We start from the raw sequence: 24,436 nt of genomic DNA on the forward strand, positions 1-24,436 counted from the left end.
AGTTTAAAAACAAAGAAAGAGGGTATGGTTTCTATTTCGACAGCAGAAAGTTAATGAATAATTTCAAAGAACAAATTTGAATGTAACTATAATAATTCCTAAGAAATTGATTTAAAAAAATCTGAATTCATAAAAAATCAAATACGAATTAGAGATAGTACGCCATCTATTAGAAATTCGTCGAAGCTCAAACGACATTCAAGAGGAATCTCTATAAATCGACTTTAATTTCGCTGAAAAAGATGGACAAGTTGTTTCAGTGCAAGGCATGAAATGTAATTTCAATATCAAAGATTATACAGACTATAATCTTTGTTCAAAATATTCCTATAAATCTCAGTTGAGTAAAATGCTTCAATTTAGGATTAATTGAATGTTCAACACAAATAAACGTGTCAAATTAAAGGCAATGCGCCATCTTTCAGAGACAGGTCGAAGCCTCTAGGAAAATTGGAGAGGAGCCTTTATTGACGACGCTAGCTTCACTGAAGTACCGAAAGATGGACAATTCCTTTTAGTGCTATTTTTGAAATGTAATTTCGAGATGTTCTTATAAATCTCACCCAAACAATCTTTCCATTCCTTCTGGCCTCCTGGAGGAAGGAATTTCACCAGTTGTGCTACAGAAGTTGTATGATTGAAATAATAAAGTTTCGGCAGGTTAGTGAATCAACTTTTACTGTTTCAATAGATTATGTGCCTTTCCCATATAGGTTCAACGGAAAAAAATGATCAATTGAAATTTCCAGATGAACGTAAGAATTTTATTTTCGCTCGATTACAATTTGAAATTGATTTCTGTTGAGGCTTCGGTGAAAGATTTTGGTTTATGATTAGAGATAATGAAATAAATTTTTTTAGAAGAGAATCGACTACTTTTTTTGTTCAATCGTTTTCAAGAATAACGATAATTCTTCACACGATGTAGGGGAGAATATTATCTGTGGCGCTCAGTTTTATACCTTTCGTTGATTTGACGCTCAAATTATCCGAAAGGCCTATTCTCCAATACATAAAGGATAAATAAAACTTTTTCATTTTACTAAAGTGAGAAAAGTTGAAAATCTAGACCTTACTGTATGGAAAATACTATTTGAAGTGACATTTTCCCCAGAATGTGCCCTCTGAGATTGAAAAACCATATCTTTGGCGGCACCGATTTGCCTTTCTGTTTAGCAGATCACTCGCCTAACAATCTACAAACAAGAATACTCGTAATTCAAGAAAATGGAAGTACACAATCCACGAATCCCATCTTGTCCGTATTCGCCAGGTCAAATGTCGTGTTTATCAAAGATATTCCGTATCAATGAAGAAACTGAAAATTTGAATCAGTAGCTTATCGGGTGTTGGCCAAAACATTGTCTCCTGTGGATGGTTGAATGAAGATTTGTTTGTTTGTTACAGACGAAAATTTCACGATGAAAACTTACCGTTGTGCAGTATTCCCGATCGTGCTTGTTGTGATAGTATTAACGGAACTTACCCAAGGTGTACCACAACCTGTCAGACCTACAGTTACGTAAGTAATGTTCATCCATCAGGTTCGATTTTTTTCAGATATTTTTCTCAATATAACCGATTTCGATAGGAGAGCTGGGTTGAAATGCTCATTCAATTAAGAATCTTCCCTTTATTTTAATGCTAGTTAAAAGTGGATTTTCGGATAAGAGTTCAGTAGAGGAATATCGAAACAGGAAAAATTAGTAGGTGGATTCAATGGGAGGAAGGGGACTTGCTTAGCTCCTCTAGGATGATGGACGATCCGAGCTAATTGATTTTTATAGAGAAAAAATCTTCATTTGATAGGAGATAAGGAAAATCGATGTTTATTACTACTCAACTAACAATTTTCAACCCTCGAAATCAATCGACTGTGGCCATAAGCTCCAGAGTATTTTTGATACTCCCAATAAAAACCAAAAGGGTGGATGCTGTTCAGGAAACTTTTCCTATAGTATTATTTTCATGAATGATGTTCTCACAAGGCTTAATTTAGCTGAATCCAGTTCAGTATTGGACCCGAGAGCTCATCATATCAATAATTAGATAATTACACGACTGAGAACAATTTTATCTCATCAGTTTCTCACATTAGAATGATATTATTTGATTTATGATATTATGCCGTAGAAATGTTTATTTTGAATTTTTGTCTTATTCTACTGGCCTTAAGATAGTTTATCACATATTGATTTGGTACGAATTGTTACTCTGGTTGGGTTAATTTATGAAAGATATTCGTAGAAACGAACTACTTTTGTTGATTTGAATGTTATTTTTTATAATAACAGAAAAAATTATGACACTACATTTGAAAGGATGACCACGATGCTATTTCAGTATATTGAAATTTTTTGCGATAACCAACAGAGGCAGTAGATGAATAGACATATTGATAATTTTTTTTTCAAAAACTGTATTGGTTAATAGAAGCAGTAAATGAATAGTGTGTCTTTCATATTGATATTTTTTTTCGAAATCTGTTACTTTTGGCAAGAATTCATAAGATACCTTATTTGTTCAAAATAATTCAAGCTATCAAATATAAATTTTTCAATGGTATAAAATGTGTAAGGAGAAAAGTTCCTTGGGGAACATCACCAACAATTTTTTATGCCTTTTTGCTGCCATAAATTCCAGGAATCTGAATCCAAGCAGGGACTGCTCAGAAATTTGTTTATGAAAGAGCCACACTATTTTCATTACTTAAATTTTTTCGCAACTATTCATTTGCACCCCGGAAAGTTTCAATTCGTATCATAGAGATGGAGATTTATTGGGAGTGGACAATTTTGAGGTCAATGGTTTCATAGAATCCTAACAAATATGCAAATTTTACTAAAATTGTGATTTTGCCTTGAAGTAATATGATATGAGGCCAAAAAAAGAATGCGTTCGTATTTAAAATACCGAAGTTGTTTTTTTTCCACCCTTAGTACAAGAGATGAAAAAAAAAGTTGTTTTCATTTCCAATGAAAAAGTGCCTGTAGAAAGTTTTTATCGTTTTCAGATATTTTCTTGAATAAAGAAGATACGGCACATTTTCGAAATAGACAAAATATCAAAATTTGGTTATATCTTCAAGACAGATGAAGATATCGTGAAACGGTTTTCAGTTATGGACTTCTCACGAAAATCGAGCACAGGACTCCTCTCAATATTTTTACCTATCTAGTCTAGAAGTACCAGAAACAGCCAAAATCAAGCAATTTGGGATACCCTGTATATTGTAGAATTCTTGAATGTGTACATGCATATTTTAAATCATTACGAAAAACTATAGCATACATTCCTACGGTTTTTCAGTGTTTGAAAGTTTTCACAAATTGGAATTTCACACTTTGTGTTGCAGCATATCGATAGCTTTTTGTCTTTTTCTTTAAACATTTCAGCCTTCGCGGTTCCGTCCCACACGGCCAATACATGCGTGCGTGATAGCCGCAGAAATATCGATACCAAAATACGAAAGTACCCACATCTAATTTGGCACATCGACAGTTTGTTATGTCTATCGCCAAATCTCGGATGCACATATACAATGAAATATTTCAAATTTACAATCTCTGCAATAACGGTACGGGGGGGTAAATGAACCTTGGTTATTTATAACGCATCTGGATCAAAACAAAAATACGGTCAGCACTCGAGTCCGAAATGCAGTTTTATATTATCGCACATTCAACATCTCAGAAGACTACACCAGAGGCACTTGCTTAGAATGTGCGTTTTTTCATCTGTTAGTTTCAATTAGAACGCTCAATTGAGGCGGCCAATTGAGAAAGAAGTGCCTGGCGCTCAAGAACCTCGAGATTAGATCTGACATATATAGGTTCGAGTGTTCATATAGAAGTTTGCGCCAATGACACTGTGCCATGTACAGGGCAAAGATTATAGAGTTACTCTATATTACTCTATAATCTTTGGTACAGGGTATCCCAAACTGCCTGATTTTGACTGTTTTTGGTACTTCTAAACGTAAAAACGTTGAAAGGAGGCAATAAGTTTTCCAGAAAAAACCGTCATTTCAATTCGTATTTTTGATGAGCACGAATGAAAAAGAAAACTTAGGATTGCCGAATTTTGCTCATTATGTAATAACTTAGGCCCGGTTGTTCAGTGCAGGATTAAAGTTAATCCTAGATAAATTTTGACATTTCCGTTGGTTGAATTCTATCACGTTTGTCTAGGATCAACTTAAATCTCGGCTTAATCCTGTACTGAACAACCGGGCCTTACAGTTTCATGAAATGGCTAATTTCGATACCAAGTGATAGAAAAATACTTAGGACCAGTGTTGAAAAAAATAGAATATTAGTTCAAAATCTCAATCAATTCAAAAATTTGTCAGAATTATTCACAAAATTTTTCACAATGGTCAACACAACAACACAATCTTCTTCTCTTTCGAACCCTCCAACAATCGTCGTGAAAATAGGATGAAATAGGGCAACAATAATAGCACCTTGTCAACATAAGCACTTTCAATAAACTGTCTCAATTTTCAGGAGTGTTGTTACCCTAAGGGTGTGTTCATAAACTTATTCCGAGAGTAGAGTATGAGTATGGTCATGCTCAGAGAGCATACTGAGGAACTAAAAGTACGTTTGTGAACGCTTCGGGTAATCAGAGCTCTGAGTAAGTTTGTGAACGCAACCCAAATCGCACAATACAATATTTTCAAGTGACTTGATGTAACTAATCAGATAGACTCGGATGTACTGTACACATTGTCCAGCCACATGTTGATGTTTTGTTTCCTTTTTCCGATGCTAGAGTGGCCTTCCACAGTCTCGTACTCGAAATTTACTGAAATTTTGTCGAACTTCTAGGGGTAGTAGCTCAGTCATCTTGAATATTTTATATTCAACTAGCTGACCCGGCAAACCTAGTTTTGCCATTTAAATTATTTCTAGGGTAGATAATAATAACGAACTCATCATTTTAAATTTTCGATTTACTCGATATAACTTAACTTTTTGTCCAAATGTCGAAAACCTATAAGTACTCTATGATTGCTCGATTGGTCGTAAGAAAAAGGAATGCTTTTTTTTCTGTTCTGTACAATTTTTTTTGGGAATATTTTGTTATATAAACCTTGCCCTAACAATAATAAACACAACAAAAAAAGAATTGTCCAATTTGGTGCGATCGTTTGAACAATAAAGCATTTTGAAGTAAACCATAGATCCTCTTTTATTAATATAGATATAGACAATTTTTGGTGAAATGACTTATTTGGACGTCTTCAACCTTCTGTCAAAAATAGCCTCACCTTTGAAAGCGCTCTGTATACCGTTGCCAAGCGAATCTTCTGATCCTCATATTGAAACTATGCAACCTATTTCGGATTGTTTACAGAAATGAGCTATAAATTCGTGATGCTGTGTAGAAGCTGTGCGCATTAGCCGACCTTGTCGACGGTTGTAGCTCTTGCTCTTCCACACAAATGAGTATAATGAATACTTCCATGAGCAGAGTAGCGATTTCACGCTCTACGAACACTTGAAACACAGAGACTGTCAGCAACTTCTTATTGAGTTAAACCAATGTTCAACAATCCACTAAATTTTAAATGACCATATCTGAGATTAAATTGACCAATCTGTCAATCGGTCATTCAATGTTTTCTGAAATAACTAACCCGAAATATAAGCGATTTTCTAAATATTACACAAGGAAATGGTGTTGCGGTTTGAAATTTTGTGAGAATTTCACATTCGATACTTGATTTCGACATAACTGAACTGGATATTTAAATCCATTTTTTTTCATTAGAATTCAATTATTTTCGCTCAAATTCAGTTTCTCTCCATTGGTCTCAACACATTTTGCTCGGTTTCAAAGGGAGCATTGTCAATATCGTCATATCAAAGTCAGTCATCTACCAGACATTCTAAAGAGAAATCTCAGCGTCTCTACACATGTGAAAGAGGATGATTGTGACCGAAAGGGCATAAAGTAAGTCAAGGGGGTCTGTTCTGTGCGAAAGGGGTAGCAGATTGAAAGGGGACATTTTACGAGAGTAGAAACATCTGTTTCCATTCCAACTTACTGTTACATATAGAATTACAGGAGCGACCCCGAGCATGATACCACCCAGCTTGAGATTTTTACATGAAAAAAATAACACTGACGGCGGTACCATTAGTGGTAGCGATGCCGCATCACTAAACACCTTGAGTGTTGTCGACCGGTCTGGCCCATAATAGCCAGATACACTGGAACTAGCATTCTCTCCATACGCGGTAGGTAAAGCTATGCAAATGCATCATTTGCAATTTCGCAAAATCGTTCAAGGAGAAGAACATACATAATAACAGCAACGTTAACATGCACTCCTCTACCCACAAAGGTCTTTTATAACCATAGAAGGTCCTATCCTTTGAAGGGTGTATCAATAACATCGCAAGATTTGAAGTAGCGATTAAACGTTTTATACATCATCGATGCATAATGAGTTTCCTTGAGCATTATGACATTCAAAAAGCTCTGTTCGTCTACCAAACATTCATTTATCTCTTGTGTTTTACGCGACGTTATTCAAGAAATAATCTTTTTGGTGGTGGATAAAGAAGAGTATTCTACTCGCATACAATTGCCATCATATTGAATAACACTGCGCAAAAAAATTAACGCACATTCTGAAAATCTCAATTTTAATGAAAGTTAACTCTACATTGACTTTATAACTTATTTTTTATGTTCTCTCGGGAAGGTTTTGAACGAAACAAGACACATTATATGGAAGAAAAATTCAGGATTTCACCGAATCTTATGTGAAAGAAGAGAAATGAACAATTTTCAAAATACTGAAATGCTGATAAGTGATTTAATACTTGGTATTTCCACCCCTTGCGTTAATTACAGCTCGGCAACGACGGATCATACTCAAAATGAATGATCTTAAAATGTTCTGATCTAATCCTTCCCAGATTTCTCCGAGTTGGATTCCTAAGTCATTAAGAGTAGCTGGATGATTTTCTGAACTTCTCAGCCTTCTATTGAGGTTTTCCCAAACCTGCTTAATCGGATTGAGATCTGGACTTCTTGCTGGCCATTCCATTCGAGAGACTTCAACCTCTTCAAGGTACTCCTGAACGATGCGCGCACGATGGGGTCTGGCATTATCGTCCATAAAAATAAAATTTTCACCAATGTATGGGGCAAATGGCACTACATGCTCTTCAAGAATGTTCCTTATATACTTATCAGCATTCATAGCTCCATTATCAACGACCACTAGGTCTGTGCGAGCACTCAAAGATATTCCACCCCATACCATAATCGATCCTCCCCCGAAACCAGTAGTATTCAGGAAATTGCACTGAGCATATCTTTCATGTGGACGTCTGTATACAAGGGAACGTCGATCACAATGGTAGAGGCAGAATCTAGACTCATCTGTGAAGAGAACTCTTTCCCAATCGGCCTCTTCCCAATGGATATGCTCTCTCGCAAAATCCAAACGCGCCCTTCGATGGGCTGGGGTAAGAGCTGGGCCTCTTGCCGCGACACGAGGCCTTAAATAATATTCTCTGTGGCGATTTATTATTGTCTGAGTGCTAATTTGCACCTCATGAGTTTGCTCAAGCTGAATTCAAAGGAGGCGAGCGGTTGCAAACCGTTGTCTCAACGAAGAAACTCTCAAGTAACGTTCTTGAATGGCAGTTGTTACCCTTGGTCTACCCTGTACTGGTCTTCGGACATTCATACCTGTCTCCCTGAATCGCTGCAACATTCTGGACACACTTGTATGGGAAACTCCAAACCTTTCTGCAATTCTTGTGTATGTCCACCCTTCTTCTCGCAAAACTACCGCTTGGGCACCTTCCTCTTGGGTCAAATTGCGTGGTTCGCGTTGAATAGCGATCGAGTGTAGAAAATCAAACGAAAGAAAAACTATTGATCACTAGAATTGATCGAGAACAACTGATTTTATAATGGAGCCAATACATTCAAGATAATATCATCTTTTTTTATTCCTGCTGGGAAAAAACATCTGTATTGAAGAAAACCGTTGAAAGTGGACATATGCATGCTTATGCATGCATATTCTGATAAAAATCATTATCATTGAGAACACCTTCAGTTGTAGAATAAATTTTAGATTTCCATAATGTGCGTTAATTTTTTCGCGCAGTGTATTATTTGTACAAGATTTAAATATACGTGAAGTATGGTGTACCTTTCAATATTGCACATGCAACATGCACTGTTTTTGTGAGAAATAGTTTATCCATTTCTCCCTAGAGGAATACCACCATACAATTCCACTGCGTATAGAGGGTGCCTCGAGATTGAAGGAACAGAATTAGGAGATCCCTATTTTTTTATTTTTGCCATTAAGCCCCCTCTTTCGGAGTTGTAGCCCCCTGAATTTCACTCCTAAAAATAATTCTTTTTATCCCATAATGAGGTCATACAAAAATCACTGAGTTTTCAAACACGCGGTTCCAAATACATTGTGGCCAATAATTAAATTAAAAGTTCATCTCCAAGAGAATGGGCCTCCTCGCAAAAAAACAATAGTGGTCCTAATTCCTAGTCTCTGATCATTCTTCTAATTAATATGAATTCATTATTAATTCTAATCGATAATTTCAGAAATAACGACATCAGAGATGCGATACTGCAGATTGTTAACGTGATAAGGGCCACAGAAGACAAGCTGGAAAGGCACGAGTACAGGGAGAAAGGCTTGGGTGAAACGCTCAAAAGAGGTCTCATCTCCATAGACAGGAGGATGAAAACGTGGGACCATTTCAAAGGGGCATTCGCCAGACTAGACGAGAGGTTGGCCGAGGTAGAAACGATACTGATGGAGAAAGATGAAAGGGAGCGACTGATGGCCGTAAGAACATACGAGGCAGTCGATGATTTGAAGAAGAACCTTCTGCCCCAAATTGTGGATGAACTGAAGAAGGATATTCTTGCAGAGGTTCGTAAAGAGAAGGTATAGAAAGGAGACACGATTCATTTAAAAGCCGATAGGAAGATTGTGACGTTTTGGGTGGCAAGGTCCAGCTTATTTGAATTAATTGCACGGCACCGCCTAATCTAATGACAGCTACGCCGCAGAAATCTATTTAGGCTGTTGCTACGTTTGTCGTAGGCTGTAGCTGTGGTAACACTTGAGGTGCCCCGAGTACTTTCGATCTCCTATTGGGCCTCCTTTCTATATATAATTGGTTTGTACCAAAATAAGTTCACCTTAACGCCCATTATACAGGGTTAGTCTTTGACTCGTACAAATATTTTAACAGTAGATTCTTGATGTCAAAAGAAACTCTTTTTTCCGATTTGGCTCTGATAAAAAGATATAACCATTTTCAGTTTTCATAATGAGCTATGCCACCCCTGGAGAAACAAAATTCCCTTTATAATAACAAGCTAAATCTGTGGCACTACACATCAGTGGATATTTTAAACAGAGTTGTATTCAGCTAAGCACCTAATTTTACAAAATTCACAGATTTTTTTAATTTTGAACATCAAATTACTTGAAAACGGAGCATTATACGACAAAATATGAAGAATACCTCAATTTTATAAAACGTTCAAATATTAAGTAGATAGTCCAACTTAGTTTTAAGAGTTAGATTCTTTTATTTTTGGTATTTTTATGGTTCGTAATGATCATAATGAGAAAACTGGAAGACGGGGGTGATATATTGTGTTCGAAAAAGATTCAAGAAATAAATGAAAAACTATATTCCCAAATTCATTTCATTTGATAGAACCGTTTGTTTGATAGAACCAAAAATGACCTTTATTTTTATAGTTTTTCAACCGCCTGTATCTTTTAAACAGAGACGATTCGGAAAAAAATGGTGAAGGAAAAGTGTTTCTTTCGACCACAAGAATTAACTGTTAAAATACGGGGTGTTTCAAAGGTGAGGCGTTTTTTGACAGAAGGTAGAACTTATCAAAATAAGTCGTTTAACCACAAATTGTTTATTTAAAATATCCAAGATGGCTGAGATACAACCCCTAGAAGTTCGAAAAAATTTCATTGAATTTCAAGTACGGGACTGTGGAAGGTGACTCCGGCATCGCAAAAACGAAACAAAACATAAACATATGGCTGGTCAATGAATGGTTCAGTACCAAGTTCATGGGATTAGATGCATCAGGTCACTATTGAGAGAATCATAATTGTTGTATCGTGCAATTTAGGGTGAAAGAAAAATGTAGAATATCGAGGCAGTTTCTTGAAAATGCTTATCTTAGTTATGTTGAAAAAGAGCTATGATGTTTCCCCATTTCATCCCATTTTAACGATTGTTGGAATGTTCGGACAAGACGATTGTGATGCCCATTGTGAAAAAATTCGTGAATAATTTAGACGAATTATAATGGTGAGATTTTGAATATTATTCTATGTTTTACACTTGTGTCCTAAGTCTCTTCTGTCAGTTGGTTTGAAAATGAGCCATTTCATAAAATCGTGTAAATTACTAATAAATAATGAAAACAATTCGGCAATCCTAAGTTTCCATTTTCATTACCACGTAAATATCGAACAAGCCAATATCCTAAACGAAACCACATGGTCGAATCAGGAGATAAGTTTTTTCCCACTGCTTTGCGATAATTCAGCTAACAAACGGTCTATAGGGTCTTATTAGGATCTATTTCAGTAATCAATTTCATTATTTTTTTCAACTTTGTCATTTTGAAAGTTTTGTATAGGTGATTTTTGGTGAAACGCTTCATTTTGACCGGTTCTACCTTCTGTTTTGATCTCGAAACCTGAACTAAACTTAAAATATTAGCTTGCAGAACAGATGAAAAAGGCGAAACCGCCAACTCCAGCGGCCCCCCCAAAACCGGAGATCACGAAGCAAGACCTCGAAGGTTTCAAACAAAACATCGAAAAGAAAGTCGTCGGCATACACGAATCAATCTCGAAAGTGGAAAAGGAACTGAAAGATGTCAAATCTAAAAAAGAAACGTGCGCCGAATTGAATAAAAGGGCGAATGAGACGCTCAACAAGTTCGAGAATAAGATCGACAACGAAGAAAATATACTGAAGAAGTACGTGAAGAAACTGGACGAATTCACGAATAACTGCAAGGCAGATCAGGGGCAGCTTAAGGAGCAGAATAATTGGCAGACGAATATAACAATCGGTGAGTACACAGAATATGAGAGTGTACAGGGTGGGCAAATTTCGATGTTTTAGCACTACAGTTTTTAAACCAGAGAAGATAGACAAAATCTGATATCCCATTCTCGTTCTCTTTTTCTGAGAAACTAACAAGAGTAGTAGTCATTTTTGGCCACTTTCTTTTGTTTTCGAGTTATAAGCAAAAATTGGAAAAATGGCGATTTCGAAATAAATTTATATCTCCGCTAATACTGATGATAGAGCTCTGAAATTAAAACATAACACAGGCACTTTTTTAAGAATCCGGTGGCGTGCTTGCCTTTTTAGTAGGATTTTTAATTACGAAGCTATGACTCAAAGTTATGATTTTTTTTAATGGAAACACTAGATTTCTGTGCAATTTTTTGAAAGATTAATTTTCACTGAGTTCTTACTCAATTTCTCCAAGATTCGAGTTTTGTGAAAAGTGGTAAAAAGCATAGAAAGAATAACATTGCCGGAAGGAGACTGCTCTTGTTATAGGAAGCTCTATTTTTCTATGCTCGTCCAAAGTTGAAACCATAGAAATATTGAGAAAAAAGGTTTTTGACCCTTTTCTATTATTTATATTGATACAAATCATATGATGTTATATATTTTTGAAATCAGTAAAAATTAAGCTTTCAAAAAATTGCACAGAAATCTAGTGTTTCCATTAAAAAAAAAACATAACTTTGAGTCATAGCTTCGTAATTAAAAATCCTGCTAAAAAGGCAAGCACGCCACCGGATTCTTCTCAAAAAAGTGACTGTGTTATGTTTTAATTTCAGAGCTCTATCATCAGTATTAGCGGAGATATAAATTTATTTCGAAATCGCCATTTTTCCAATTTTCGCTTATAACTCGAAAACAAAAGAAGGTGGCCAAAAATGACTACTACTCTTGTTAGTTTCTCAGAAAAAGAAAACGAGAATGGGATATCAGATTTTGTCTTTCTCCACTGGTTTAAAAGCTGTAGTGCTAAAACTTCGAAATTTGCCCACCCTGTACAGGGTCTTCGCTGAAGGCGTCAGAAAACATTAATATTTCGTGAAAAAATTTGGGGTCAAATATGCATAAATTCTGAGGAGATATAGGGTATGAAAAAAGCGTACTTTGTTCACGTTTTGTTGATAGAACTAAAGAGGCAAGGTAATAAAGTAGTCTTTCATTATTCTAATCGGAAAAATAAGGTCATCCGTCTTATTATTTGTAGTGTACACTGTACCAAAACATTACGAAAATGTTCGAAATCACATCATTTTTTTCTTCTGCTTCATACAGGGCGGTTTCTAACCATGTGCTGCAGAACAACCAATTTTTTGGTTGACCAAAAGCAAAAGTAATTGTTGGCCAATGAATAGCCACGGCAACCAAGACAATGCCCTGACAATTTTGCGCGGTGAAATATTGCTAGACTTGAATAAGAAAACAAACCAATAAATTCTTGATACAACCACTCAGTAAATCAACTATCACTTTCAGAGCTCACAGAGCAGAAGCAGCACCTTCACGACCTCCTGTCCGACCTACAAAACGTCTCGAAAAAGCTCGACACCCTGCCGCAGAATGAAGATTTAGAAAAGATAAAGAACAACACCAACGACCGCTTCGAAGAAATCAACAAAAGCACGGAGGCCAACGCCAAAGCCATAATCGAAAACATCGAGTCCAAGGCGAGCGCCGTCAAGACTGAGCTCGTCAAGGGCCACCAAGACCTGGCGAAATCGATCGACGAGTTGGTCAACATAACCGGAACTTTGGGATCGGAATTCGGAGACAGCTACGAGGAAATCAAGAACAGCGTGCAATCCATGAAGAAAATAGACGAGGTGATGGTCAAGACGGCGGAGAACGTCTTCGACACAAAGCGAAGGCTCGAGTATGGCGTCCATCAGATTCTCGGGGAGATGGGACAGCTCATGAAGTCCGCTACCAACGATATAGCGAGTACGGTAGCCGAGAGGTGAGGTATATGAACTTGCTCGAGATTAACATCAAACAAGCCTCGATCGTTTCAGGTTTGACGTCTTCGAGCAATCCCTGTTGGACGATGAAAACGGCGCACTGACCAACCTAACCCACAAACTAGGAGACGAAATCGACCAAGTGTGGAGGCAAATAGGCATAATGCACCAGAAGATGAATGCGAACGCAGACGTCCTGACGAAATTACAAAACCAAACTGACGCATACGTCAATGGTTCGGCGAACAGTATTGATAACATTAAAGGAAAGGTGAGAGTAACAGTCCCAACGGTTAGCCAAACACGAACAATCCATTGCTACCCAAAAATACACTTGTTTTGATGGCCACAAAGGGTATTGTACAAACAATAAGTGAAGACTTCCTTATTTTAACATTGACATAAGGAAACTTGACACAAAAGGACGTTGTGAAAATTCCTTTCGTTATGCCACAGGCTTGGCTGTGAGATATGTACTTCATTACTTCCATCAATTTTTTCGAAGCCACAGAGAAAAAATACCGACATTGAACTCGCATTCTAATTAGTTTTAAGTTCACACTTAGCCTAAATTAGTAAAAGCACTCTCGGTCTCTTAGAGGTTCTTTTCAAGGACCTCAAGCTGTAATAGTTGGGGAGCCGACGATGCTAAATCGGGATTTACCCGAGCGTCGTAGAGACCTAGTAGATTTTGAAGATTAGATGGTAGAAAGAAAAAAGGTTCTATGATGTATGTACTTTCAGCGGTGGGGAAAGCGTCTGCAGGGTCTCAATGATGTAAAAAAATATCGTCAGGTGTACAGGGTGGGCAAAATTCGTTGTCTACTGAGGGGATCTCGAGAATTATAGCAGCTAGAAGAAAACGGATGACACATTCTCGATGTCTTTTTTTCTTACTATTCTAAATCTGAAAACAGATCCAGCCTAACGGTCATAGATTTTGAGTTATGAACGAAAATTGATAAATTGTCATTTTCAATGAAGTTGAATATCTCGCTTATTTGAACTCGAATTCGAAATCCGTTGTTACATTCTACAGGCACTTTTTTATGAGGAATTCGAATATGATATCATTAAATTTTTTCATCCAGTCATTTTCGAGATACGACAGAGATTTTCGATTTTTCAAATGTAAACTATAGTTGAAAGTTCTCTCATTCTGCTGCAATTTTTTTGCTGATTTCAAAAATGTATCATATGTTGCTATTCACATCAATATAACACAAGAAAAAAATATAATACTTTTTCCTGCTTTTCGATTCACTGTTGAATTTTTAGAAGGCTGGCGTAACCATAGCAACCGTTGAATATGCATTATATTTTGTGAACCTGAGCCTCTATGATTGAAATCACGGATTGCTGAATAAATATTTCGATGATTAATTTGCTATCGTTTGTTCTCGCGATGTTTGGCATGCTTATCTTACGATGGTTCTCAATTCGAATCGAATACTACCGTGGACAGATGTACCTATTTTTCATCTTACTTTTGTAAAAATCATTATTATAGATAGCTTTCGTATTTTATTTATTTTACTGACTCTTCAAGTTTCTTTCATGAATTGAAAGACGATAATTGAATAAATTTTCTTCTTTAATAATCAGACGAAAGTCTTTTACCCTCTTTTAAAGGATATCGATCTCGATATATAAAAGAAATAATTATTCGACAGTCTGTGATTCCTATCACACAAGGTTGAGTTCACATAGAATTATGTGGAGTTAACAAACCATAATGCATTCTCAACGGTCGCTATGGTTACGCTAGCCTACTAAAAATTCAACAGTGAATCGAAAAGCAGGAAAAATATTGAATTTTTTTTCTTATGTTATATTCATGTGAATAGCGACATATGATACATTTTTGAAATCAGCAAAAAAATTGCAGCAGAATGAGAGAACTTTCAACTATAGTTTACATTTGAAAAATAGGAAATCTCTGTCGTATCTCGAAAATGACTGAATGAAAAAATTTTATGATATCATATTCGAATTCTTCATAAAAAAGTGCCTGTAGAATGTAACAACGGATTTCGAATACGAGTTCAAATAAGCGAGTTATTCAGCTTCATTGAAAATGACAATTTCTCAATTTTCGTTCATAACTCAAAATCTATGAGCGTTAGGCTGGATCTGTTTTCAGTTTTGGATTAGTCAAGAAAAAAGAGCTCGAGAATGTGTCGTCCGTTTTCTTCTAGCTGCTATAGTTCTCGAGATCCCTTCAGTAGACAACGAATTTTGCCCACCCTGTACATACTCGAGCGTGTCAGATTAAGATACTGTATATGCCCTACGTGTCTCTGATATTGAATTCATGCTTATCTGACAGTTTGCGCGGTGGGACTAGCCGTACGGAAGGGTTGAAAATGATTAAAAAAAAATTTTTACAGCGTGTCAGATTTTTGAAAGATATGTTAATTAGACCCAAAGGAAGCTACTTTCCAAGGGACTGACAATTTAGAAGTGACGCAAGGTCACAGCGTTACATCGTTACATACTTGTACATACTCGAGCGTGTCAGATTTTCATACAGATGGTTAATCTCGGTGTTGTAGACGTGTTGACCCATTAATCTGACACTAATCAGGGGGTTTTCTTAATCTGACACTTTGAAGATGATAAAAATGCTGTTTTTTCGAATATTCCCCTGCCTGTACCTTTAATCGTTTTATGAAAGATACTTATCATTCGATCTAATCGTTTTTGTATTCATTTTGAAAGTTGTAGATAATAAAATTCTACACAACTTTTGTCTGAAGCAATTTTACATACTCTCAACCGTTCTCGAGTTAGAAGGCGATAAGGGCGAGGAGCTTAGCCACACATGAGAAAGGGCAAGGTCAATGTAGAATCCCAGTCTAATCTACATTCATCCAATTGTCAAAATGACAAGGTATTTTTATGATGACAATTTCGAAATTAGTCTATGACTGAACCTTAGAATTTTCCAACGAGTGAATTTTCGCTTCAGCATGTATCGCTAAACACCTCACATTAATCGCCATATATCTCAAAAACGTTTGAACGTAGAAAAAATTGCTAAGGAGAAAATTTGTAGAAAATGTTATGCTCTACAACTTTTATAATGAATGCGAAAAAGATTTGAAGCCCAGGGGAGGAGATAATTCGAAAAAACTGATTTTTGTGACCTTTATGGCCAATTTTTATTGTTTCGGCTTGCTAAAACCGTCAGATTATATTTTTTCCGTTATTCTTGAATCATTAGCTTCAAAATAAGAAAAAACGCCACCGCGCTCGAGAATGTGTTTTATTTTTGCATCTTTGGCGCCCTCCCACACATTTTCGACAAGCTTAAATTGTCAGATTAAGAGAATATATACTTTTCAACATGTAATTAACCACATATATCTTAATCTGACACGCTCGAGTATGTACAATGATCCTTTTTTTTTACTATTCTGACAGGCTGTCCTAGACAATTCCCCCTATATACAGGTCTAATTTTTGGTAGAGGTACTCTACAGGGTCCAAGGTATCTCCCCTTATATTAATCTGACACGCTCGAGTAAATCCCGAATTTCCCTCTTCGGCTCCCCAACTATAAGATGCGAACTCCAGGTAAGTCCGTTAGTTTGAACGTTCGTGTATGGCTAACGATATTTTCTTACATCACTATAAATACTCGATAGACGATTTCGAGTTTAAAAGCACTTATATAACCCCCTTGACAGGTAATAAAGGTGACAACAAAAATAACAGAACTGGACGAAAATCTGAACTTCCTCATGGGGAAACTGATGTTGGTTTCTCACGAATTCAATCAGATCAAGACAGGCCTCTCAAAATCCCTGGACGAGATCAAGGGAACTCTGAACGCGGTGCAGGATAAAGTGAAAGATCCCGGTCCCGGACCACACAAAATAGACGAGGGAGAAGAGGAGCCATACGTGAATCCAGCTAAGAAATAATCTCAGATGGATCTGACAAAAACTCTTTGTATTTATACGATAGAATTAACATATTTTTCAATAAAGCATTATATTTTCATGTTTCATAGTAAAAATAAAAGAAACTTAAAACAAAAATAACCATAAACACCTCAACCAATACCACATATACACCTTTTTTATATGGGGACATACCGATTGAGTTTTCTCATTTCTCTTTTGGTGGTTCCGCGCAACAGCTCCTGTCCAAATCAGAAGTTGTGAGCGTCTGAAAAAATTGAATTAAAAGAATTAACAGGATGCAAAGACGTGGATGTCCACAATTAAATTATAAGTTAGTGATTGTAACCTTCACGAAACTGAACTGGAATCCTGAAACTGAAAAATTCGTAAGCACAACAATCAAATCGTCATTCATGTGCCCATCCAAAGTTAGTTGAAAATAGTCTAACGAATTATTATTAACGTAATCAACACATTTTGACTGACATACCTTGGTTAACTAGTACGAACATCACAAACATCAATAAGAGAAACAAGCCTGCTCAAAAACCTTGAGTAGGGAAAATTGTCAACCTATAAGGCCAATCTCATGAGAATACATCATTCAAAAAGACTGAATCATTCCAAATTTTTCCATTTTCGGTTGCCCATATTACAATAAATTTCGGACAATTCAAACGAACAAGGTGTTTCGCGCAATATCCACTAAAAGAATAATTTTCCGGTGATTCGTTTTTTTTTTCAATTGAAATCTTTTATAGGTATATACGTGCAATTAATGATATCAGTTTTTATAGATGAGGTCAAGGATTTCTTTCTTTCCTTGGATTATATAACAATCAATTCATTATTTGCATCTTCCATTCTTGATCACTTCTTGAAAGCTGCTGATTTTTGTGTTTTTGTAATGATTGTAATGTCACATATCTTCTAGGATGTTTTTTTTTTTCAAATTTCATCGATATCAGTAATTCATAACCTATTTTCTCAAACTCTTCATTCTTCGTGTTCACTGCTTCAGATTTTCAGACGAGAATAAGCTTATTTCAATGCTTCTGCTTTTCATTCAGCCTCTTGTCAACAATATTTCTGGAAGTTTCATAATAACGACGTCTGAAAGATTCTTAGGAAATACGTCTTCTCTTGCCGTTTCCTCTTCATGATATATTTCCGAAACACAACCCAACAGCAATTGAATACATACATAATGAATCAACGAGAAATAAATACACGTAAAAATTCAACTTATGACACCATCAAATAACGAAATATCCAACTAATACAAATCAAACCAGCAACATATATGGTATTAATTTTATTTTATGCAAATTATGCGTCTAGGTACATTATACAATGCAAGACTGGCTGCAAATCAGCCACCCCTACATATCTTAAAGTCTCCATACCCACAAAATTGGTACTTAGTACATACACACGATCGGTTTCACACGAATTTATTCATAGATTAATGGTTCACTGGATATCCTTCAAAAACCTAATGTTACATACTAAAACTGCTTTTTTCAATTGAAACCAACAATGTATCGATGTAGACCGAAAAAGTGAAATAGAAAGAACCATTGAAATAACTGCATTTGTCATTTATTCTGGAGTAGAGCTCACCTTTCTAATTCTAGCAACTGAATTTGTTCTTGCAATAGCACTGAATGAACTACAATTTAATCTATGAACAAACGAAGAACCAATCAAAAACCATTATTTACAAGTTTGCAATTAGTGGCAGTGTCCTATGAAAAAACTGAACTGCACCTAGCAAGAACCATTTGGACAGAAGGGTAAAATGAGTTCCGGCAAGTACCTCTTGAAAACTGCCGACCTACGCCCTTTTGTACGAAAAGTTACAAGAGGTAACACAGAAGGTCAACATCTTCGCAAAATTACACAAATGGAAAAGTTTCAAAGATCAAAATATACTATTTTCAGGAGAAATTCGTCCGAAAACCAGCCACAGTTTTGGAAACAGCAATTGATTATTCCATTCGTGTGTTGAGAAGATTTCACCCCTTGTCTTTACACAAATCGAATCTACAGCATGATTGAAAAATTACAAAAAATTACGATGGATGCATCAATGGAAATTTCTAGGAACACATCTTGTGATAAATTACCGTTAAGTTTGCCAAATCGCAAAAGCATGTCTTTTCACATCGATATTTTTTTTTGTATCAGGACGGATAGGTGAAAAATTCTCTCAGTTTTTCAGCAAACATAGAGGATCAGTTTTTATTATTTTCAAATAAGGTTAAATAACACTAACTTATTGTCAAAATCGTCGATTGCAGGCGAACTTTGCACACTGGTACTAAGAAACGCTTTGCCTGACATACATGAACCAACGATTTCGATAATTTGTTAGAGTGCCAAATTGTTGGATCTGCAAAAACAGATACCTTTCCAGAGGCCTTGTTAGTTCAACAAGGCAATTGTGACCCATAATAACTTCAAGAATTCTTCAAAGGAAAAAACAATTGTTTTAGATTCTTGATGCAGAGAAATTAACGAATTCAATGAACGAGATGAAAGACAACTTTGAAATCAACCTATTTGCTCTGAAATAAAGGAAATATCATTGACACAGAGGAAACAAAATATTTGTGATTTGACAAAATGGAACTTCCCAATTTTCTTCAGTTGTCTCAATTTTTAGTCATTTTTCACCAAAAATATTCATAATCAAATGAAAATGCTAGACCTTGTCATTTGGTCATCAATTAAGTATTGCATTAATCAATTTGCCTTATCTAACCTAAAAAATTGTTTGTAAATATCCTAAAATATTCATTATATCATCAACAACTTGCATTTCTGATGTGACAATCTATGTTATATTCAATTCAAACAATATCAACAACACAAAATCCACCTAAAGTACATCTAAAACTCTAGTTATGTATACAAACGATCATTTAAGTTTTAAACATACAACTTTGTATTGTCTGAATTGATTACACTGGCCATCACCTATTACGATTTGTGACATTTTGATATTCTAATGCAGGATTTCTTGAAAAGGATAAAAAACGAAGAACTATTTACATAGTAAAACTCAACAATTATTTAAGGATATCAGTTATGATAGACAACAAAATATGGACGTACAATCCTTTCTGCTCATAACTACCATTCCACGATCACCAGTATAAGAAACCACAATTTTTAAATGGAATCATTGTGAAAATGGTTATTGGAAAAAAAAAATCGCCTTTAAAAATAAAATTTGATGTTCAAATTGATGTTTATTGGCCGTAAGTTTGAATAAGAAATGTAAAAAGTGAACAATAACAAAGTGCCCAACATCTAAAGTGACCAAAAACATTTAATCCATGTTTCACCAGTCTTTATATCACATAAATATATCAATAAATACGAGATTTTCCACACAAATTACTGATTTCAGAGAAAAGGAAGTTAAAATTACACATACTTACATCGTACATCAATCTTCCTCATGGATTTCCGACTAGGACCAATGCATTCTTCGCAAATTTAATATAAATATGATACAAACAAATTCAATTCAAATAGGACAGAATTTTCTACCCTGTTTCACATAAACTTTGCTTGCTTGCAAAATTAATTCTTGTTATATCATCGAAAGAGAAGGGGAAAATTTGTTGGAATGCTTGCAAAGAACGGAATAAGGAAATTTCACTGAATGGAATGAATATTGCTACTTTGGGAGAAAGGAAGACAACCATCAGTCCTTAACAACACACAATATATGTATATACAACCCGTAATGTATTTATTTACAGAATGACAAACAAACAAACCCTTTTATTTAGCACCATTTGGAAATCTCTCATTTCCCTTGAATAGAAGAATCTAGTGTAACAAAGACAATTATTGTCATGAATAACCTTTTTGAAATGAATGAAGGTCATGCTTGTATCTGAACTTCCGGGTCTTCTCAGATTTGTGGTGACAAAACGATATGTGAATTGGTAGAAAGCCATTTTACCTTCATTCATTTCAGTTTATTTCAATTGGCATTCTAACCATTGTAAAAATCTTTGGTTGCCGTTGGTACCGTAAGGCAGGAAATCTTTTACAACAATCTGTCTGCCCCATGGTTACTAACAGCAACAGACGATTTTGACAATTTGTTAGTGTCCTATAGAAGTGAAGTAAACTTTATCAAACTTTGCACACTTATTGAGTTTTTCAAAGAAAAAACTGAATTTCTTGGAAGTCATGATTAGTAACTGCAATGTTACAAACCTTGGTCTTTTATTGAATATTTACTTCAATTTTTACTGCTTATTTATGTTGAGAAAATGAAAGACACAGATTTTTCTTTTTCAACCACCTAGAGATATCCAATTGAGCATAAATCCACGATAAACTCCTTCCACTAGATAACAAATAAAACAAAACCAGACATACCAACGTCGCATATCAATCAAAACCGATGACACCTCCAAATAAATCAGAAGAAATCTTCACTGAATGATTCGCACAGATGGCACTCTTGAACGATCAAAATTAAAGTAAAACCTCTCACACTACATTTAAACAACAGAATCATTTTTATACAATGTACATTTATGTACATATTGTCGTAAGTATATTTTTTTGAGTCTCTGTGCGTACACCTTTGTAACCGAAAAGTAAAAACGAACTGGATGTATTTGGCCAAGGCACTCGAGCCACTCAATGTTTGGACAGTGAGTGACCCGAGTGTTTTCCCTAACTGCTTGTACTAGCCATCGGACTTACAGGGGACAAGGGTGTGCATGTTGCATCTCTCAGACATCCATTCAGAGTGATAAGCAGTTTCCTAGATCCTGCATGATCCCTGTGCTCGCAGAGCCAAATACCCTGCCAAGTGCCAAGATTAAGTTTACCTTCTGTGATTGGTATGCTAAGGGATGAGCCAAGAAAGCATGCTTTCACATGAGCTGGCTGGAAAAAAAATGTATCTCTCAAATTAATATTTTCTGCAAAAGTGTGCAAAAAGCAGAATATAATTTTTTTTTAACTGTACTGGTCCTCTCAATTGATATTTTGTTATTGAAAATTTACCCCAACAGTCAAAAACTGTTTTGCATTGAACAAGAAGTTTGGTTGGTGTTTCAAAATTATATTCAGGAAAGTCTTCTTGAAATCAACCAACAACAAACTTACCATGTCATCTGGACCTTCACAAGAATGTCTGTAAGGCAAACCCTCAGGAACTATTTTATTCAACATCATCTCCATATCATCTCGTACATCGGGATCCCAACTCTCATTAAGGGCTAAGCTGGCACTAGTATGAAGGACTGGAAAAAAAAAACGAAACTTCAAGTTAAGATCCCAAATTGCCAGGGAAAGTACATAAATATATAAATCGCGAAAAACAATTCACAAAATAGGAGTACCATGTCAATTCTGGAAATGACAGTCAACTACTTTTTTACTGAATGGAGATAATACAATGCCAAATCTTCAATGGAACGGCCGAGATTCTTAAAATACGAACTTTTTGATAAAAATACATATACAACTGCATGAATATGACGTGAAAATTTAACAATTTGATAGGAATACGAATGATTTGAGGAAAGGGTGATTTAGGTGTTACGCATTTGTTTTGGTTGGATCAGAAGATTGATAAGTAATATATTTCCAAAGCACAAACGAAAACCTTCCAGAAAAAAACCGATAAATGAATAACCTTGAAAGACCAGGTCATGAGTTCATTGGTTGCAAAATGCATCAAATGAATGAAAACCTCATAGATGTAGTAAAAGAGATGAATGGCAAATTTAAGAAATTTTCGAATCGGGTTTGGGAATTTTATCCAATAAAAAAAAGTTTGGAGCCCTACTTTAGAAAAGCCTCTTTCGGCCCCCATGCTATCAAGTTCTCTCGAAGTTAAAGGAAAGTCACTGTCAAATTTTTGCAGTATGAAACAATTGCATGCGGTCCAACTCACTTTGCACATGACACAATCCCATGGCAAACTGGGACAACTCAGGAACCTGTCTCAGGATCTCCTCGGTGACCAGATGTACCCCCCTGTGTTGTGGTCTCAAATTTATCTTTTTTTGAAACCATGCCGAACTACTTTGGATAATTCTGGCCGAAGAAGCCATGTTTGACTTACTATCACTGTCGGTCGCCAGTTTGGACGATTAGTTTTTACACTCACAAACAGAAACAACGATACTCCTTCTGATCACTTTCAATTCTCACTAAATTCATTATTATCATGAGCAAATCATGTGGAATTTTTTTAAAGAGTTCCAGAATGAAACAAAAAATTGCAGTATACTTGCCGCAGTCGAGCGGTTCGTTTCTGACACCTCGGCGACGATCGGTAATGTTCGACAGGGAGCGTCTTATTCCCGCGCCTTTTGAACATGTCCAAATCGAAACTATCAAGGTTTCGGCATTAATAAATTATCTTCCTTTCATAATCGATGATTAAGAGCGGAAGAAAGACTTTTTCTATTGAATTGGCGAACACATTCACTTATATGGCTAAACAGTACTCCATCTGAATCACGCAAATTATTCAATTCCGTTACCAGTGGCGTAGTCTTCTTTCACTTTTACTAAATACAGAAGGCACATTACATATCACACACTAACTTATCAGAGATTAGTTTCTTTATGCACATGTAACAGTACCTAGTATCTTAACATTGAACCATATACATACCCCGTCCGCTGCTACAACAAGTAGAAAACATTCATATTTGCATTATTTTAATGTTTCGTTGATCCATAATCGTGAAAATTTGTTACAAACATACAGTACTTCATACTCTTTGCTTATGACAATTTGAAAGTTTGGTTTATAAGTTCCATATATACATTCGATTACTCAGTCATTTCAAAGTGAATCAACATCTATACAAAAATGAGTCGGTAAATCGTTAAAAAACAAGATTCATCAATCCAGAGACTACCTATCCAAATCTTGCTTGCTATCCATCTAAAACTTGCTTAAAAGAGCTAGAATACCACTGAACTTTATTTTTGAAAATATCTGGACTCTAATCTTCGAACTAGATTAAGGAGGGTATGGAGGTCTACCCCAGAGACAAGAGAGTCCCTTTCTCTATGATCTACCCTCCATAAACTAGATCTAGAGAATGCATCAGAGATATATCTCTGGAATGCATCTGTTAACAAGCACTAGTCCGAAACCTAGGTTTTCGTGATTATTGTAGAAAGCAATATTTTCATCACTATCTTATCAATGCCAGGATCGAGTGATTGTATTTGATCATTATAATCGGTTTTATACAAAATAAAGCTGGATTCACAATCAATTCGCGGGCCGAAGTGCACTTCGGCACGAAATTTACCATTCGCAATAATCTTGGAACCAAATACTCAAATGAATCAAAAATGTAACTGATCAAAACATAAGCATCAGCATCATCTATAGCCGGCACGTAATTCCTTGCCG

The 24,436-nt window shown here is 35.8% G+C and overlaps 2 protein-coding genes across 4 annotated transcripts; one reads left to right on the forward strand and one right to left on the reverse strand.

Moving 5' to 3' along the window:
• The first annotated feature begins 533 nt into the window (after positions 1–533).
• Positions 534–17,105, forward strand: LOC123316328 (paramyosin, long form). 2 transcript variants are annotated; one of them, XM_044902346.1, is made up of 7 exons: positions 534–660; positions 1,408–1,522; positions 8,608–8,941; positions 10,779–11,136; positions 12,618–13,098; positions 13,154–13,370; positions 16,792–17,105. In XM_044902346.1, the coding sequence occupies exons 2-7, from the start codon at positions 1,422–1,424 to the stop codon at positions 17,026–17,028; spliced, it is 1,728 nt and encodes a 575-aa protein (XP_044758281.1). In that variant the 5' UTR covers positions 534–660; positions 1,408–1,421; the 3' UTR covers positions 17,029–17,105. The 2 variants fall into 2 exon arrangements, with proteins under 2 accessions (XP_044758281.1, XP_044758280.1); XM_044902345.1 differs by lacking the exon at positions 534–660 and having other exon boundaries at positions 1,327–1,522.
• LOC123316329 (UPF0047 protein YjbQ) lies at positions 17,040–23,321 on the reverse strand. 2 transcript variants are annotated; one of them, XM_044902347.1, is made up of 4 exons: positions 22,952–23,319; positions 22,159–22,295; positions 21,751–21,936; positions 17,040–17,275 (listed from the first exon to the last, which is right to left on the reverse strand). In XM_044902347.1, the coding sequence occupies exons 1-4, from the start codon at positions 23,109–23,111 to the stop codon at positions 17,216–17,218; spliced, it is 543 nt and encodes a 180-aa protein (XP_044758282.1). In that variant the 5' UTR covers positions 23,112–23,319; the 3' UTR covers positions 17,040–17,215. The 2 variants fall into 2 exon arrangements, with proteins under 2 accessions (XP_044758282.1, XP_044758283.1); XM_044902348.1 differs by lacking the exon at positions 17,040–17,275 and having other exon boundaries at positions 20,752–21,936; positions 22,952–23,321.
• Between the last annotated feature and the right edge of the window lie 1,115 nt (positions 23,322–24,436).

Source organism: Coccinella septempunctata, chromosome 7 (assembly GCF_907165205.1).
Source record: "Coccinella septempunctata chromosome 7, icCocSept1.1, whole genome shotgun sequence".
Classification (NCBI taxonomy): Eukaryota; Metazoa; Arthropoda; class Insecta; order Coleoptera; family Coccinellidae; genus Coccinella; species Coccinella septempunctata.

Coding starts and splice junctions, on each gene's coding strand:
- LOC123316328 (XM_044902345.1), top strand. CDS start 1,383: ATGAAGATTTGTTTGTTTGTTACAGACGAAAATTTCACGATGAAAACT. Junction 1,523..8,607: donor CCTGTCAGACCTACAGTTAC/GTAAGTAATGTT, acceptor CGATAATTTCAG/AAATAACGACATCAGAGATG. Junction 8,942..10,778: donor AGAAGGATATTCTTGCAGAG/GTTCGTAAAGAG, acceptor TTAAAATATTAG/CTTGCAGAACAGATGAAAAA.
- LOC123316329 (XM_044902347.1), bottom strand. CDS start 23,111: ATGGCTTCTTCGGCCAGAATTATCCAAAGTAGTTCGGCATGGTTTCAA. Junction 22,296..22,951: donor GGGATTGTGTCATGTGCAAA/GTGAGTTGGACC, acceptor TTTTTTTTCCAG/TCCTTCATACTAGTGCCAGC. Junction 21,937..22,158: donor GTGAAGGTCCAGATGACATG/GTAAGTTTGTTG, acceptor TTTTTTTTCCAG/CCAGCTCATGTGAAAGCATG.